Source organism: Takifugu flavidus, chromosome 11, assembly GCF_003711565.1.
Source record: "Takifugu flavidus isolate HTHZ2018 chromosome 11, ASM371156v2, whole genome shotgun sequence".
Lineage (NCBI taxonomy): Eukaryota > Metazoa > Chordata > Actinopteri > Tetraodontiformes > Tetraodontidae > Takifugu > Takifugu flavidus.
The window spans coordinates 5,233,972-5,250,834 of record NC_079530.1 but is presented as its reverse complement, the minus strand read 5'-3'; the positions used below and the strand labels follow the sequence as shown (position 1 = coordinate 5,250,834).

Genomic DNA, 16,863 nt, shown 5'->3' with positions numbered 1-16,863 from the left:
GCATTTGAAAGTGTAAAGCTTTGAATACCAATTGCTTGAACTGGACATATGTGAATCCGCTGTAAGCCTACTAATCCTGTCCCCAAGTGTTTCTTTGTGTGCAGGGCAGCCTCGCACAACCCAGAGAAGGTCTTGGTAATCCGGCCAGTGTGGAGGGAGAGAATGAGGGGACAGAGGCCTGTTCAGTGAAGGTGTGTGAGCATGGGGGTGTGTGTCAGGTATAAATGACTGCAGGAGCACTTGCTTTTCTATCTGCACCGTTTGCTTTTTCTATCTGGATGTCGAATGTTTCTGAACATGTTTGAGCCCCCCCAGCTCCACCCCACCAGGACTGTGGTCTTCCTGGAGCTGCGCATTCATCCTTCTCCACACTGCTGTCGCAGCAGGTTCCCCCTAGTGTGCTCTTTTCACCGCGTAAGCTCCTCCGTTTCTTTCATTTCCTCCATTTGTATATAATTTTAGTTTTCTACCTCTCCTCCTCCCCCTTCTCTTCTTTTCCTTCCACTCATTCTTCTCTTTTAGTTTTCCATCACGTACATTTGATACAAACGGTGAATTCAACAGAGATTTTTGGAAAAATGAAATCACTGCATCTACAGAGATGAGTCCACGCTCCCATCTGTGTGTCCAGAATGGTCCACACTCCCGTCTGCGTGTCCAGAATGGTCCACGCTCCCGTCTGCGTGTCCAGAATGGTCCACGCTCCCGTCTGCGTGTCCAGAATGGTCCACACTCCCATCTGCATGTCCAGAATGGTCTACGCTCCCCTCTGTGTGTCCAGAATGGTCCATGTTCTCGTCTGTTTGTCCACCCTGGGTGGGCCAGATCAGCAGCCCCTCTCTAACAAGCTCGGGGGCAGTAAACAGTCAATGGAGGCGTCGCTCCAGCAGTATGTGGAGACAAGCTGACAGAAGCTGCGACACAAAATGTGTCACTTGAACATCTCAGCTGAAAGACACACAAGAGACAATACAAGGCCCAAGGTCAAGGTCACGGCTCCAAGCATCAAGGTCGTATTTAATCTGAAAACACTGGCAATGAAAATACCCTGATCCAATACAATCAGCTCCAAGTTCAACTTTTAAAAAGTTCAAAGATCCAAAAATGTTACTGCAACTTTCAAAAGACTTTTTTACAAACTCAGTTTTCTTTAGATAAATTCTGCACTGAAGCAAATATCAGAACGATTTCTGTTTGGTGGGACGTAAACAAACCTTGAAATAATAGCGAGCCTTTAATTAAGCAGATGATCAAACAATTAAAAGCTTGCTAATTACAGACCTGACAACCATCGCCGCCAGCATGAATATGGAGGTTCTAATTAATATTTGTGGGGCTGTTTTGTTCTCAGAAGATTTGAGCTTTAATTAGGCAAAAACAAGTTAAATTAACATTTCAGTAATGAAGAAACACTTTCATGCTCTGATTTCTCTCTCTGAACTGACTCTGATACAAATGTGACATATCAAAGATGTTGATAATGAGTTTTATCAAATGCAGAGTTTGCTGCTGTGAATTCTGCACACCTGGTGGAGATGTTTGCACCATCGTTGTCTCTTTTACTCGTTTAAAATCACAGGGTCCAGGTTTATTGGCATCAAGAGCTCAAAAGGGCAGATTCAACATCAGATCTGACACCCTTCATTCAAAATAAACATTTCTGAAGGTCACACAATCCATAACGTCAATTACAAGTATGAAAGGTCCAGAAGGAGGCTGATGGAGGTCTATGGAGCAGACAGAAGATGCAGACAAGTCTGTCCTCGGGATGCACAGGGAGCCTGGTGGAGATGTTACACATACTAATATCAGGAAATCATCACCTGGAACATTTTGGAAAGTCTTGGTCACTCAAATCAAATCAAGTCAATCTTTATTTATATAGCGTCTTATACAATCAAAATTGTTTCAAGGCGCTTTCCAGAATCCCAGGGCCTAACCCTAGACAAGCAACAGTGGCAAGGAAAAACTCCCCTTTAACAGGAAGAAACCTTGAGCAGGACCAGGCTCATGTAGGGAGACCCTCCTGCTGATGGCCGGCTGGGTAGAGAGAGAGGAGAGGAGAGGAGAGGAGAGGAGAGGAGAGGAGAGGAGAGGAGAGGAGAGGAGAGGAGAGGAGAGGAGAGGAGAGGAGAGGAGAGGAGAGAGGAGAGGGAGAAGGAGAAGGAGAGGGAGAAGGATTTGTCTATCTATGATAGTAACTGGAACTACAGAATTAGTAACAATAAGCTTTTTCAAAGAGGTAGGTTTTAAGTTTGATCTTAAAAGTAGAGATGGAGTCAGCCTCCCGTACCTGGACAGGGAGCTGGTTCCATAGCAGGGGGGCCTGGTAGCTAAATGCTCGGCCCCCCATTCTAGTCCTAGAGACTCTGGGAACCACAAGTAGACCAGCATTCTGAGAGCAGAGCGGTCTATTGCGCTGCACTCCAACCTCAGTAGCACATGGAGCTGTGACCCCGACACAAACAAATAGATTCTTAAAACATGAAAGAAAACCAAAGATTTTAAGATTGTGTCAGTACTCAGGATTATATTAGATTAGACTAGATCAGATTAGATCATATTAGATCAGATCAGATCAGATCAGATCAGATCAGATTAGATTATGGTAGAAATTATCTAGTTTTCAGAAAAATTTGAATGTTTTGTTTCCCTCCTTCCCAAAAAAGACACACACACACACACACACACACACACACACATGCACACACTCACATGCACTAACGCACAAACAGCCTCCATCCACAGGTTCTCTTTTTAACTGTCCTTTTCATTTAAAGACAATCACAAACCTCCCATCACTTTCTTTCACCCCAAAGCCCCCACCCAAACACAAACACACAAACACACACAGACAGACAAACACATACACACTCACCCACACTCTGCTCCCTATGTCACTTTGTGTCTGCTTCGACCCCTCTTAATGGGTTCACATGACCAGAAAATGAAGCGAGGGTCTCAGCAAGTGGAGAATGAAAGCAAGAATGTTTGTGCGTTTTAGAGGAAGAATGAGTGAAGGAGAGAGATGCTGTGATGGGCGAGGGGACATGTGGACATGTAGACATGTGGACTTGTAGAGAAACATTCAGATTGGGAGCCTCGCATGTGTGCATCTGCCCTATTTTAAGGAGACCCTCTTTTGTGCACGGTTATAACCACACATGTTCACAAACCCAGCAGCCCCAACGGATGTGTGTGTGACACTGAAAGGAGAACACAAACAATCCACTGGAGGAGTGTTGGAGGCCTCGAGGTGACTGTCAGACAGATTATCACATCATTAACCAGCCATGAAAAAGACATTCACTCAGTTCTGTTGCTGTTTTGTCTTCCTGCTTCTGTCTGTCGGTCTGATCAGGTCATAAATGGTTTTGTTTTTAAACGCTCCCAACACCATGGAGAGCGTGGAGTCTTTGTCTAAATCACATCCCCTGATCCCGAGGTCGATCCTATCAGTCCTCCACCCTCTATCCTGAAGCTGAAAGGATAAATTGTTCAGTAAGTGAATAGTCTGCATCTTTAATGTTCCAAGGGAAGGTTTATGAAAGGAGGAGAGAGGGAATCTTTATCAAACACATCATCTGTCCTTGGAGTCTTCCTGTGACATCGCCCTGCTCATGTGCGCTGCACTTTTATAATTACACGTCTGTTTAAGCCCACTTTTTTCTGCATGTCTGAAGGCACGTGTGGCATATGTATGTCTGTTTTGACTTAATGCTGCAATAAGAAAAAAACACATCAGTAAAAGGCCACATTTTTCACGTGGGCTTGACGCATTTAAAATGCTAATAACCAGTTTATTATGTGCTACATCAAATGCAAATGTTCTGCTTTACTGCTGTGAAGTTGAGCCGACATTATCATTTGCATATCTTATGTCTGTCTTCTTAGCATGCACGGAGGAACCAGATAGCAGGCAGACTCCAATAAATAACATTAACAGGCGCATTAAATAAACAATCTGCAATGATGCTGCTATTAGCGAATGCGGCGCCACATCCCGCCTGGATTTTGGTGTGTGACACGGCAGCATATGGTGTGCAAATTTATCCAAATCAACTTACAACCAGCATTATCTGGGACTGTCAGGGGGAGCAGACGGATCGGAAAAACATCACTTTAATGACAGACGCTTTACGATCTTGAGAAAATGCTGCAGTGGAATTTACCTCTTTAAGACCAACTGGTGCCTAGTGTGTGTGTGTGTGTGTGAGAGAGAGAGAGGGGGGGGGGAGGTAATAATTAAGATGATAATTCATGCTGTAATTGTAAATGAAAAAGTTTGTCTTGTTTAATGTTTGTTTTACTTTACGTCTTTAAGCACTGTCAGGCTCCATTCAAAAGCCTGTAATGTGGAAGGTAGACCGTCCAACAGTCTAAATGAAGATTTTTAACTATAACAACATTTTATGAGCAAAGGCAGAAAATGGTAACTGTTGGTTTAATGCAAAGGCGTTTAAGAATGACAAGCATCCCTCCGCCTGGGAGGACAACATTAGCGACTACATTTTCTCATGTGAGCTTCAGGAGTGAATCAATCTCAACAAGTTAGCGACTGTTTCCTCAGTTTACATTCAGATCCATTTAGGAGATGCTGAAACGTGTTTGCAAGTCTCATTTACAGAGACGGTGCAATAAAGGAGGACAGCTACAGTCGGCAGGTGGCTTTTTTATCACTGTTACAGCGTTTTGAGGGACAGAAAACACTAGAATACGACAACTTACCCAAGTTTAGAAGATTGTTCTCAAAGGATCCATTATCTCAAAATCACTTTGGCCCAGTTTTAAAGACTTCTCACATTAGAAAATCATCTGAGATTTTTTGTCATGGACCGATAACTGAGTAACAGGGACAGTTACTTTTCCCTTTTTGCTATATTTAATTTTAAAATCAATATTAGGTAATATACAGCCTGATGGGGGCCTAAGCAATATTTTGATTCCATTTGATTGATATTTCATAATTTGTTTGACTGAATCCTCTTGGTCCAACCAGGCTGGAGTTATGATAATTAATGTCCTCACTTTACTGAACAAGACAGGACAGATTAAGACCTCGTCCCCACGTGAAATATAATCCCACTTTATTGAGATCCTGTCTGAAAGTATAAACAGTCGTCTCCATTTTTCAGCTGGATTCATTCCTGATTGTTTGCTGGTCTTTATTCTCCAGGACAGTCTGTCACGTCTGAAGGATGCAGCCATCACCCATGGCTGCTGTGAGGACAGGGGACAACGTCCAGCCCACTGTAGATTCAGAACAACTCTGGAGAAAATTAGAAGAAATAAGTTGGTTTATGGGCACCTTTCACACACAAAGAAACAAACACAAAAAAAACCCATATGGACCAAAACAGCATGAAATGTGATAAAGAGACTAAACATGAGTAAGAAACAGCTGTTGTGTGGAATAAATCTTTACTGTTGTGTCACCTCACACATCTGAGTGTGTGACAGTATCCTGACCATTACAACATTGTCTCTAACCCAGCACTCTCCTCTCCTCTCCTCTCCTCTCCCTCCTCTCCTCTCCTCTCCTCTCCTCTCCTCTCCTCTCCTCTCCACTTTGTTTCTAAAAAGGCCACTTCTGAAGACTCTTGAAGAGATGCGCGCATTCGCTTGTTGGTCCATATGTCCTGGCGGTAACGGAGGTCTGGAGGAGGGTCGGCTACACACCACAGAGCAACGCTGGGGTGTAAATGCTAATGCTCTTTTTCCATCTTTCTCCCAGCTGGGCCAGTAATCTCCTCTCCCCTCTCTCCTAATCCACTTCATAGCCGTGAAAACTTTTTATGGGGGAGAGGTGACCCGTTGTAAAGGGTGGAGGCAGCCGCCCACACACACGCGGGACAGAGTCCCGTTCACACACACAGCAGAGCTGGCTAAGCTTACAACCATTTATAACCCTATTATAATCCTCTTCAAAGAGTCCCATCTGAATCACAACTCCTGTCTGGTGCTGAAAAGGTTAAATCCATCACAGGCGCTGAATATTCACAAAACTAAAGTTTGGAGCAGAAACGATCAAGTATTTGGAGCATCCGAATACAGGGAAATAACCCCGAAGACAGTTAAGATGAGAACAGATGAGTAATGTGCATCACGTGCAGCCGGTTCTTGTGTTAAAGGCATTTTCAAGAGAAACTTATGGAATAAATCAGGCTGTAATCTGGGTCCGTGACCTCTGGGTTAGTGTCACGTCCTCAAGCTTCTGCTCAAACTGGTGTCAGTAAGGTTAAAAACAAACGTGTGAAATATGAATTTAACCAGGCCTCTCTTCCTTTCTTTCACCCCTGGTTTCAACAGATGGACTGAGGGATGGGGCTGGGGAATATGGGTGAGTCCAAGGGAAGGGGTGGGGGTGGGGGTGGGGGGGGGGTCTCACTAGGGAGATGGGACATATGTCCACATCTCTGCTCCCTGTCCATAGATTGTCTCTGTTTCTCTCTCTCTCTCTCTCTCTCTCTCTCTCTCTCTCTCTCTCACACACACACACACACACACACACACACACACACACACACACACAGATTTATCCCCCACAGACCACATTAACTGTAACCACAAACCAAGTCCCAACATGATAATTTACCAGTTTACCTTATGGCGAATAGGATTTTGTCCATAAATGAGGGGAAGAGAACACGTTTCTGTCCACAAAATGTAAGTAATCTAACCCCTAAACACACACCCTCTCTCTCTCGCTCTCTCTCTCACACACACACACACACACACACACGCTGCAGCACATCTCTCCTCCATCTGCATCTAAAAGACCCACATGCCCCGACAATGAGGTGACCATGTCACTGCCTGAGCCAGAGCAGAGGGAGCAAGCGAGAGAGCCAGAGGGAGAGATGTATGAAGAGAGGGATGGAAGAGGGAGGGACACATTAACAAGCTATAATCTCAACTGCCTTATCCATAATGCATCATGTGGGCCAATTTACATGGTGCTGGTCCCTCTGGGAGAAAGAACATCATCCATCACAGAACTTTATTAGCTCCTCACACACACACACACACACACACACACACACACACACACACACACACACACACACACACACACACACACACACAATTATTTGTCCCTGTCCTGCTCTCTCTACCTCTATCTTGCAGCTCTGTTTCAAACTACTGCTATGAAATAAACTCACAAAAGTCTGTAAACTGTACCAAAATTAAATCAATGAATAATAAATCAACCAATAGCAAATCAGACAATAAACCTGTTCATGGATTTCTTCTTCATGTGCGATGTCTGATTAAACTAAAACGACATCATTTAAAGTTAAACAAATTGTTTACTCACCATTCGTGCCGAAAGTAATTTGTCGTTAAATTTGAGTCAACTAATTATGTGAAGGAGGTTGAGTGAGAATATTTTTAACTTCATTCGAAATAACTGAATCATGATGATTTAATCTTTTTCACACCTTGATGAGAATGTTGGATTTTATTTGACGTCAATATTTTTTTTTTTAAATCACCGCCTGTATTCCCACATTTATGCATTTTTGTTTTGTTTCAAATGGATTTAAATAAATGTCTGAATATGTTTAAAAAATGATAAAGGGTCGATTCTTGGAATTTTTAAGGCGTTAAAATATATATAAACGAGTGCAGCGTTGAGTTCAGTGTGCGTGCGCGCGAGCGTGCGGGACAGCAGATCCATTATCTAGCAGCCTTCCCGTGAATAAAAAGAGTGTAATTGTAATCATAGCTGGAGCCGGACGCGTCATCGCGGCCCATCAGCACCCAAAATAAGTAATAATTTGCTAATGACAACATTCTGTTGAGTCAGTTTAGGGGCAATTAAAGTGAGTGATATTTACATATGCCCAATGAATCACTGATGGAGGCAGTTGTGGCCGACTCTAATGAATATTCATCCCGGCATTTCTCCCCTGCGCGCAGCAGTTTATAAACTGAATTATGGCTGATTTGCCCTTTTAAAAAATGAACATGCTCGCGTCTCCCGCAACAATAATGTCTGATTGTAAAAATGTTTTAGTGCTGAACTGCTGCTGAGGAGACGGCGGCAGTGTTGCTTAAAGGCGCATTTGGAGGGGTGTCGGGGGTGCGGGCGGTGCGGAGGGAGGCCTCCTAATATCAATCCAATTTAGTCTCGGCCTTTTTCCCCTCTCATCCGTCCGTCGCCACAACTTAATTAATTTGTTTTTACTGGCTGCGCTTTTTCTCCAGTTGGGCCAGAGCGGAGGTCATCGCTCACACCAGTACTCCTCCGCTGGGGGCGTGGCTGACCTCTCAGGTGTGGGGTCAACGTGGCCTGGATTGGCCTGCAATCACGGCCTGGATTGGCCTGCAATCACGGCACGGTGCGCACGCAAATAGTCAGCTGGGTGCAAGATGTTTGACAACCAACACATGCACACTGAGTGCAAACATTAGTTTGTCAGACCACTGAGGAATATCTAACTTAAACTGGAGAATATTACCTGGTAAATAAAAAAATATTATAATCACAAAGTCAAATGTTGCCGTTTGAAATCCGAGTTTGATTTATTTACTTCTTAAATCTTAAACAGCCCAACTTCATCAAAGAAAATGGTTCTTTAAAATGTGTCACTTTGTTTATCACAAAGGCAATCATATGGATCACATCTATTTTTTTTCATTTAAATAAATGATTTGTCATAAAGATTAAATTTGCTGAGTTTTTTTTCTTAGGTAATCTAGTTGTATGTACTCTTTGTCCCTGCAGCAGGACCAGCCTGAGGAACAGCTTCTCTCCAGAGACCCCAGACTGTTCCCATGTTATTCTGTAGGTTTTCCTGGGACGTGGAATCCAAACTTAATCTCCTTTAGATTATGTACACTCAGTAATTTCTAAAACAGACTACAATTAATTTGCTCTTTTCTGTATAGCCTTTTTGAAACAAAACAAAACCTGTATTTCTTTGTATGTTCACTGTAATTTCATTCAAGTGATGATTGATTGGATCTGACAATAAAAACAATAAGTTGAAGTGAACATAGATTTCTTGTTTGTTTGTTTTTTCCTTCCCTATATAGTGCTATAGGAAGGGAAACTGTGATGAAGTATTTTCCTTTGAGAATATATGTGCCACAATTCTTTATCTAAGCTCCTCCGTTATTTACGAACATATGACTTTTTTTTTTTTTACCAATGTGAAAGACAAATAATTCTTTGTGTTTTTTCGGCGCGGTAGGTATTTGTTGTTTAAAATATCCTGATAAAGTTTGTTTCACAATTGTCTCTCACTCTCGTCTCTGCTGCCATCTAGTGGATATATCTGTAAACTGTCGCTCACAAGCGAAACAAGCGTTTTAGCTCATATATCAGAATTATTAGTTATTATCGGTCCAAAGAGTTTCACCATATCAAATTTGGCATTAAGAACGATATGAAACTAATCAGTTTGAAATTTGGTTCCGAGAGAGTGGGTTATTTAGGTTCTACAGCAGAATTAATGATTACAGTCTTTTCTCACCGTTGGCAAACGCGAGAATGCCTCAAAGAACCCAAACAAGTAAATCTTGTAAATCTTAGCTCTTTCTACACATGTGGCCATTCTAAAAAGTATTTTCAGTTCACAGTGACATGAACGCACTGCCTGATAGGTCTGTATCCGGTGCGCTTCCTGTGTTAATTTAAGATATAATATTTGGCTCCCACATCCGTGTTGGTGGATATGATTTATGAACCGCTGACCTTGTAGATTTCCCGAGTTGTTGGTATGAAAAAAGGAATCTGTGTGTCTTGGGGACTCAATTCTTCATCTGACCTTCTGTAAATTTCGTCAAAAGCAAACGGTCAAATGATCTTATTGATTTCCTGAACAACCACAAAAAGTTCTTTCTGCAAATGCCCTTTTATATGTTGAATGTTTGATTCTGAAAAAAGTGACAATATGAAGGAACAGTGAAATTAAGTAGGAATGCTGGAAAACAAATGTGTAAAATTAACAAATAAACGTACAAAATAAATAACACAAAAAATCTAAGAAATAATAGATCTGAACTTCTGGAGTTCAGCATGATTACTAATACTGAGCGATAGTCAACATTAGGGCATTTTATCTCATGTGTGAAAAATCCTCATCTACGAGTTCAGTCAGAAGAAAATAGAGCAAAAATCGCAGTCCTTCGATGTCTCATGATTATGCATTTCTTAAACAAAACTACAAGGTTAGGGTTATGTCTCGTACCTTTAAACGTGTAACATGTTGGTTACAAACCAAAATACTTGGTGTGGGTGGATTTTGTTTCACCCTGTTTGTCTCATTTTCAATTTTCTTTGGATATACATAACTGCAGGGACCTGACAAACAACAGTGCCTGTTCCTTAAAAACTGGATTCTTCCAGATGTGGACAATATTCACACCGCATTTGTGTGTCACCCTGAAAAAAACAATGACAGATTCTCATGTTCTCATCATTAGCTTTGACTCCTGAGACTTACAGTATGTAACTCTGTCTTCATTACCGTAAATAACGACGTTTCTGGCACTTCAGGGAATTTTGTCCTTAAATGAAACTAGTGATGCATTGAGATACTGTGAGAAAACTGTAAAATTCCAAATATCACAAAAACAAACCCAAACAAAACACCCCGAATATTGCAATGCGTCTTCACCCGCTCTATAGTCTTTAGCTTTATCATATATGTATCACGATAGTCCAATTCAAGCTATTAAATTTTCCAAGATAAGGTAGATAATTAGTGTAAGTAGCTATCGTTGTTTAAATTTACGGTTTCAGTGAACGCGACAGGACTAGTTGGCGTGTCCATTAGAGGGGTCTGTAGTCTGCCGTTTCGGTCTCCTGTTGTCGTTTCTGTTTTGGATTTAATAGTTCACTAAACTGGACCTGGTTCGTGAAACAACGCTTCTGGACTAAGCTCGTGTAATAGCTGACCACCTGAGAATGCGCCCGACAATTTTGTATAATGCATTCTTGCTTTTCTTATGGTTCCTTCCGACGTACACCCATGGTAAGTTAGCATTGCGCATGCTAACGGGAGCTAACATGTTTGCTAAATTCTGAATGTCAGTTTGTTCTCACGGCGTCAGAATTGTTCACACGTCTGGAATACATCGGATAAAGAGCTCCATAGTTCAGAATCCGTGTACTATATTGGTTGCTAGACTAGTTCAGAATGGTCATGTAGAGAGTTGGCCTGGATCGCATCCTGTTAGCTAAAAGCAGTCCCGATAGTCCGTAATACAAAACTCTTCCCAGAGTTAATATTACCGGTACATTTTAAGGACAATATCAGGATCTTAAAGGTGACATTGTGAAGGCCCCACAACCCTCCAAAATGACGCTGCAAAGACGTTTCATGTTAACATTGTGCCGAAGAACCGAGTATAGATTGTTATATTATCAGAATATATGTGGTTGCTATTATTAATAAAGTCAGCACCAAAGCCCTACAAGCTTTTAGTTTAGTTTAGTTTATTAATGATTACATTCTGGTCACATGTGACTTTGACAACCCTTATTTCCTCTTTGTAATTTTCTGATTTGCTCAAGACGTGCGAGACTCAGTTCTCCTTTCTGCAAACTGCAGTGACCAACCCGTGTTTGTCATCATGTTGCGTCGTGTGGAGGAGCTCCGAGAGCAGGGATCAGGACTTGCACCATGCATGAACGTGTACCTGTTGGAGAACACGTCCTTCTCACAGGAGCCTTCCTGAGATTAGATTTGTAAATCACAGATGAGAACCTGTGGTTTTCACAGGTTCTCAATGTGGTCACAGCTTGTGAAAGGTTAAAGTGGAGAACACAAAGTGTGCTGATTCACTGCAGAGGCCGGGAATTTCCAGGAAACAGTCTGAAAACACTGTAGTGTCGCTGTTGCGGCTCCTGTGACCGCGTCAGCGTGGATTTCTGCTGAGAATAACCGCTGGTTCTTCCTGATGCATGCATGTAGAGACCATGTGGTGACAGGTCTGCTCTTGTGGTTATCACTTTTAAGCGCAGAGATTGTTTTCTCGCTTGCGTGTCAGTTTCTTCTTCTGTGGTTTCCAGAGTGGAGGTTATTGCCAATGTTGGTTCTCGAAGGGAAACAAACCATCATTTAGGCTTTGATGGGCCTGATTTGAGCTGAGACATTTTAACAGGAAGAATTATCGTACACATGGCAACACTAACTACTACTAATATTAGTGCTAATAACATCAAGTTTGTTGTTATGTCTTAAAGCCTCCAGTATTCCTCTCATTAAGGGCCTTTATAAACATTACAAGCATGTAACAGAACTATTAACATCAGACAGTTGTTTTAACTGTTTCATCCACTTAAGTGTAAACAAAAAGAGTCACTAATTGTCATATTTTTAACTCTTTCCATGTAGAGAAGAAAGGAGGTCCACACAGACATCTTCAGAGGAGGAGGTCTCAGTCAACTGTCTCCTAGTGAATGCTGGCTCGTGTTGACACGAGCTGCAAATTTGTTTTCCAGTTAGCTGAAGGCTTCAACGGCGTTTTGTGGCCAAAATAAACCGGCCTGCACAACTGGTCTGCCAGTTATGTATTACTTCGTTGTGGAAGCAGCCTCATCTGAAATATGAGGCTGAGTTTTACTGCTTGGTTCAGAACCAATTTACGGGCGTGCGCACTATCATCTTTGATATCGTGATATTTGGTTTACCATGATATAATAGTTCTGTAAAAATTTGTTTGTTTTTTTAGAAATCTTGAATCTTTTGTTCTCTGTGTTTATCCTAATTTTCACGTAGATTTGTGTTGAATGTTCATCAAATGTCTAAAACTAAATTTTCCAATATTTTTCCAGCATATTTTGTCGTCATGGTTACAATATTGTGGTACGATGTGAAAATATCTCTATTTTCTTTTTCATGTTCTCAGTGGAGCCTCCGACCAATGTGACCTTCTTCTGTCACAACTTGAAAAACCTCCTGCAATGGAGCTACGACGAGCTGGTGCCAGGCCTCAGGTTCAGGGTGGAGATCCGCAGTCTGGAAAGGTCTTTACCCGCACTGCTTACAGAATATGGCTGCAGCTTTTAACCTGCTTGTAGCTGTGAACATTCCACATTTGTAATAAAGTGGTTATTACAGCTGAAATTGACAAACCTCTGTTGCAGCCCAAAGGAAGACATGTGGGTAGATCCACCGGCCCTTCAGGCTAACATTTCCCTCAACATTGATCCGTCTGACGATAACATGCTGAGTGTGATGGCAGTTGTTGGACAAAATGAGTCCGAACCTGCTCCTGATAATGGAATCACATTCAGCTACTCCAGAGAGTCCCTGGTGCAACAGAAATGTGAGGATTTGTTGGTGACAACCGTCGGCAGCAGTGTTGTGTGGCCGAAGTGTTCCAGCGGCTGTTGTGTGACGACCAATCTCTCCCTCACCAGGCTTTCTGGACTTCCCTACGGTTAATGTCAACGTGGACCCGGACAGCAACATCCTGTTCGACTTCAAGCATCCGTGGTTGCTGTACGGCCCCAGCTTACGGCACTTAATGTTCAGGAAGAAGAAAAGTAATGAACAAAAGATACCCATACCTGAATTCTCATACGGCGTGAAGGTCAATCAGGTTCGTGCACTCTCGGGCACTCAGGGCACTTTTGTGGGGTCGATGACATGATTTAAGATTAAAAAGCTGTCACTGAAGAGGGACATGAGATCATCTGTAATTGCTGGTAGAACGCAGGGCACCACCAAGCTGTTGGCTGTTGCTTTGGTCTGATCAGGGTCCTCTCAGTTGTGTCTAAATCAGCTCTTGTTCTTCGTAGAACCTGGAGGAGCAGTTTGAGTGTGACACCAACGTGTGTAAAGGGAAGCTGCCGGTGGATCCTGGGCTGGACCGACACTGCCTGCAGGTCGAGGGTGAGATGCGCGCGATGTTTGTTCGAGGATCGCAGGAGTTCTGCACAACGACAAAGACACATGAGAAAAACAGTGGAGTACTTTTTTCCTTTTTCCATGATGTATTTTGGTAAAAACTGAACACATTTTCGGACTTCTCGTTGCAATTACCATTAAAGTTTTCTGTTTGTTTTAGAGGACATCTATATTGTCGTTGCCGTGGTCATCTTCGTGTGTGTGATTGCTGTTGCTTTCATCGCCTTTATGCTGTACAAGAAAATGACAAGACCTTCGTCCTTTTCACCGAGATCTATGGTACGCGTTTTTATTTTTGCTTCCTTTACCTGCACTACTTAACGTCCCCATTGACACGACACTAGAGCGTCGCGGCCACCAGAGGGCGCCATTTCTCTGCCTTCCATCGAGTCTCTGTCAAACCTATGTTTTTATTACCACAATAAAAAACGAACCCAGACAAAATAAATTAATGCTTCTCTCCACATGTATTTAGATCAGATGACAGTTGAAAGTGAATATCGATCATTGAGGCTGCTGAAAAAGGCTTTTACAGGTTTGACACTGTTCTAAAACTATTTGTGTTTCACAGATATTTCCGAATCAAAAGACTCTTTGGACTCTGAAACTGTTCAAAGATCCTGTCATAGTGCCTGAAGTGGACCCCAAGTCACCAGATTTACTAATATGTGATGAAACTGAAGCACAAGAGACATCTGTCAGTTCCTCCACTGAGCCTGATCTCCGACTTCCCCTGGGGATGTTAGCTGAGAGCGAAGCAGCAGCAGTTGAAAACGCTGGAGGACCCAGTTACATGCAGGGCAGCGAGTTGGAGGCAGCTGCCTTCGGTGAATCTACTTATGAACGGCGTCCAACTGTGAAGGTGGAGCTGGCGCCAGGTGAACCGGCCGAGGGCTACAGACACTGAGAGCGGAATTTAATAAAAGCAATACTAAACAGGGTCAATTTTGCGATTGGATTGGGTGTATGGATAGTAAACAAATCTAACGGATATCATTTACCGTATTTTCACGACCATAAGGCGCACTGTATCAAAAGGCGCAGTCTCAGTTATGGGTGCTATTTCTGTATTTAAAACATACATAAGGCACACCGTATTATTAGGCGCATGCTGAAACAAACACTAAGATTGCTCGATTGCCATTTTCAGCTGCATATTCGATGGCCTGCAGTTTAAAGTAAGCCTCATACGCGTCTCGCTTGACCTGCGCCATTTTAGGGGATCCTTACGCGTAGGTGTGCCGCTAATCGATTGGCTGAGCGTTTACCGTAGTGCACCCACCAGCAGATTTTGGAACTCAGTCCGCACACAAGGCGCACCATATTATAAGGCGCACCGTCGTTTTTTGAGAAAGTCTCAGTGTTTTAGGTGCGCCTTATAGTCGTGAAAATACAGTAAATAAAATAGTCGTTTCTCAACCCCAATGCTCAGGCCCTGGATGAGCCTCCTCTTGCTGTCAGAAAAGTATTAACAGTGTTGGAAACAGTATATAAAATGAGCACATCTTCAGCTTCAGAAGCATCCCTCCCGTTGATGCTCTTTACCCTTTTAAAGCTTGTTTGCACTCATCGAATCAGAATGGGGGAAGGTTCTGACCAAAACGTTTTGGATTCCATCCCCATCTCAAGATGACAGCAAATGTCACATTTGTGAGTTTGTCTGGTTACGCAGGTCTAAGAGTCCCTGAAGAGGCCTGCAGCATGACCTCATGTACTCATTCTAACTACTGATACTCGTTTAGATGCTCTTGAATCAAAACTCCTGTGATGATGCGTTTGCTGGCCCCATCTCCTCTCAGAGAGAGCTAAAACGGGTTATTTGACCTCTGAACTGCGAAGAGCTTTGCAAAAATAGTTTTTCTAAAGGTTGAAGCATGATCCTCAGCTGCTGCCGTCCTGCATTAGAAACAACGCATTAATCTGTAACCAGTGTCGCTGTTGCTGATATAGAAGCCAAATAATCCCTGCTTTCTAATGACTGAATTCATTTTTCATCCCTCCGTCAGCCATAGGGTCTGAATGAGGTGAAATGGGAAGATTGAGGCAGAAAGAGAGAGAGAATAAACAGATGAGTAGATGAATGGGTTGGGGGTGGTTGAAGAAACATGTTGTCTTCAAATGCACTCTGTACCGTAGTTTCTACTGAAATGAATCGCTTTAATGCACCTTAGTCCACAGTGCCACATTTTTACTGTCCACTCTGTTTCTGTCTGAAGTTGTTTTTTATTTCAAGGGTCAACAAAAAGATGACTTATAACTGGAGGAGATGTTATGATCGCTGTAAACCTGTATCTGTCCATCAGTTCCATGCTCAGAGAAGCATGGAACTTTACGTGAAATGTTTGATTGACTCCTTCAGATTCTGTTAATTTTCAGATTTGTGTTTTTTTTATTATTAGCGACCTCCTGTATATGTGCCTTCTCCAGCGAGCTTGTTTTTTAAAAAATAAAGCATAAAATGTGGCTTTACTCCAGGATGTCGTGTTTCTGTTTCAAGAACTTTAAATGTCACCACGTTTCAATTCGACCTTTCAAAGAAGTGAAGTTAGTCCGGTTCAGCTTCTCACCTGCACAAAAACTGATTCTGACTTTCAGGAACAAAGGCATTTATGTTTCATGACATTTATGCTGCTGCTGTGCTGGTTCCTTCCTCAGGAACATGATGAGAGAAGCCACCTCTGTGTGCTTGTGTGTGTGTGTGTGTGTGTGTGTGTGTGTAAGAGAGATGTTTCCTTCCTCATTGCTGGAGGACCTTCTCACTTTCCAGTAAGACTTAATAACTGAGCTGCTCATTAACTGATGATGATGATGATGATGCTCCATCTCAATGTTTATCTGCACTTTTCTAGGTGGTTGAAATTTTTAATATTTAACAAACTGCTTCCTCTCACCTGCTTAACTCATTTTTCTCGAGTTCAGCTGTATATTGCAATAATATTCAGTCTGAAAACATAAAGTTGAATTAGGACGACGTTGTGTTTGTTGGTTAATTACA

At 42.4% G+C, this 16,863-nt stretch overlaps 1 protein-coding gene across 1 annotated transcript; it reads left to right on the top strand.

Annotated features, from left to right (window-relative positions):
* The first annotated feature begins 10,756 nt into the window (after positions 1-10,756).
* Positions 10,757-16,338, top strand: ifngr1l (interferon gamma receptor 1-like). Its single transcript, XM_057046959.1, has 7 exons — positions 10,757-10,985; positions 12,865-12,982; positions 13,103-13,284; positions 13,379-13,560; positions 13,760-13,925; positions 14,029-14,147; positions 14,440-16,338. The coding sequence occupies exons 1-7, from the start codon at positions 10,919-10,921 to the stop codon at positions 14,773-14,775; spliced, it is 1,170 nt and encodes a 389-aa protein (XP_056902939.1). The 5' UTR covers positions 10,757-10,918; the 3' UTR covers positions 14,776-16,338.
* The last annotated feature ends 525 nt before the right edge of the window (positions 16,339-16,863 follow it).

Coding starts and splice junctions, on each gene's coding strand:
- ifngr1l (XM_057046959.1), top strand. CDS start 10,919: ATGCGCCCGACAATTTTGTATAATGCATTCTTGCTTTTCTTATGGTTC. Junction 12,983..13,102: donor GAGATCCGCAGTCTGGAAAG/GTCTTTACCCGC, acceptor CCTCTGTTGCAG/CCCAAAGGAAGACATGTGGG. Junction 13,285..13,378: donor GTCCCTGGTGCAACAGAAAT/GTGAGGATTTGT, acceptor CTCCCTCACCAG/GCTTTCTGGACTTCCCTACG.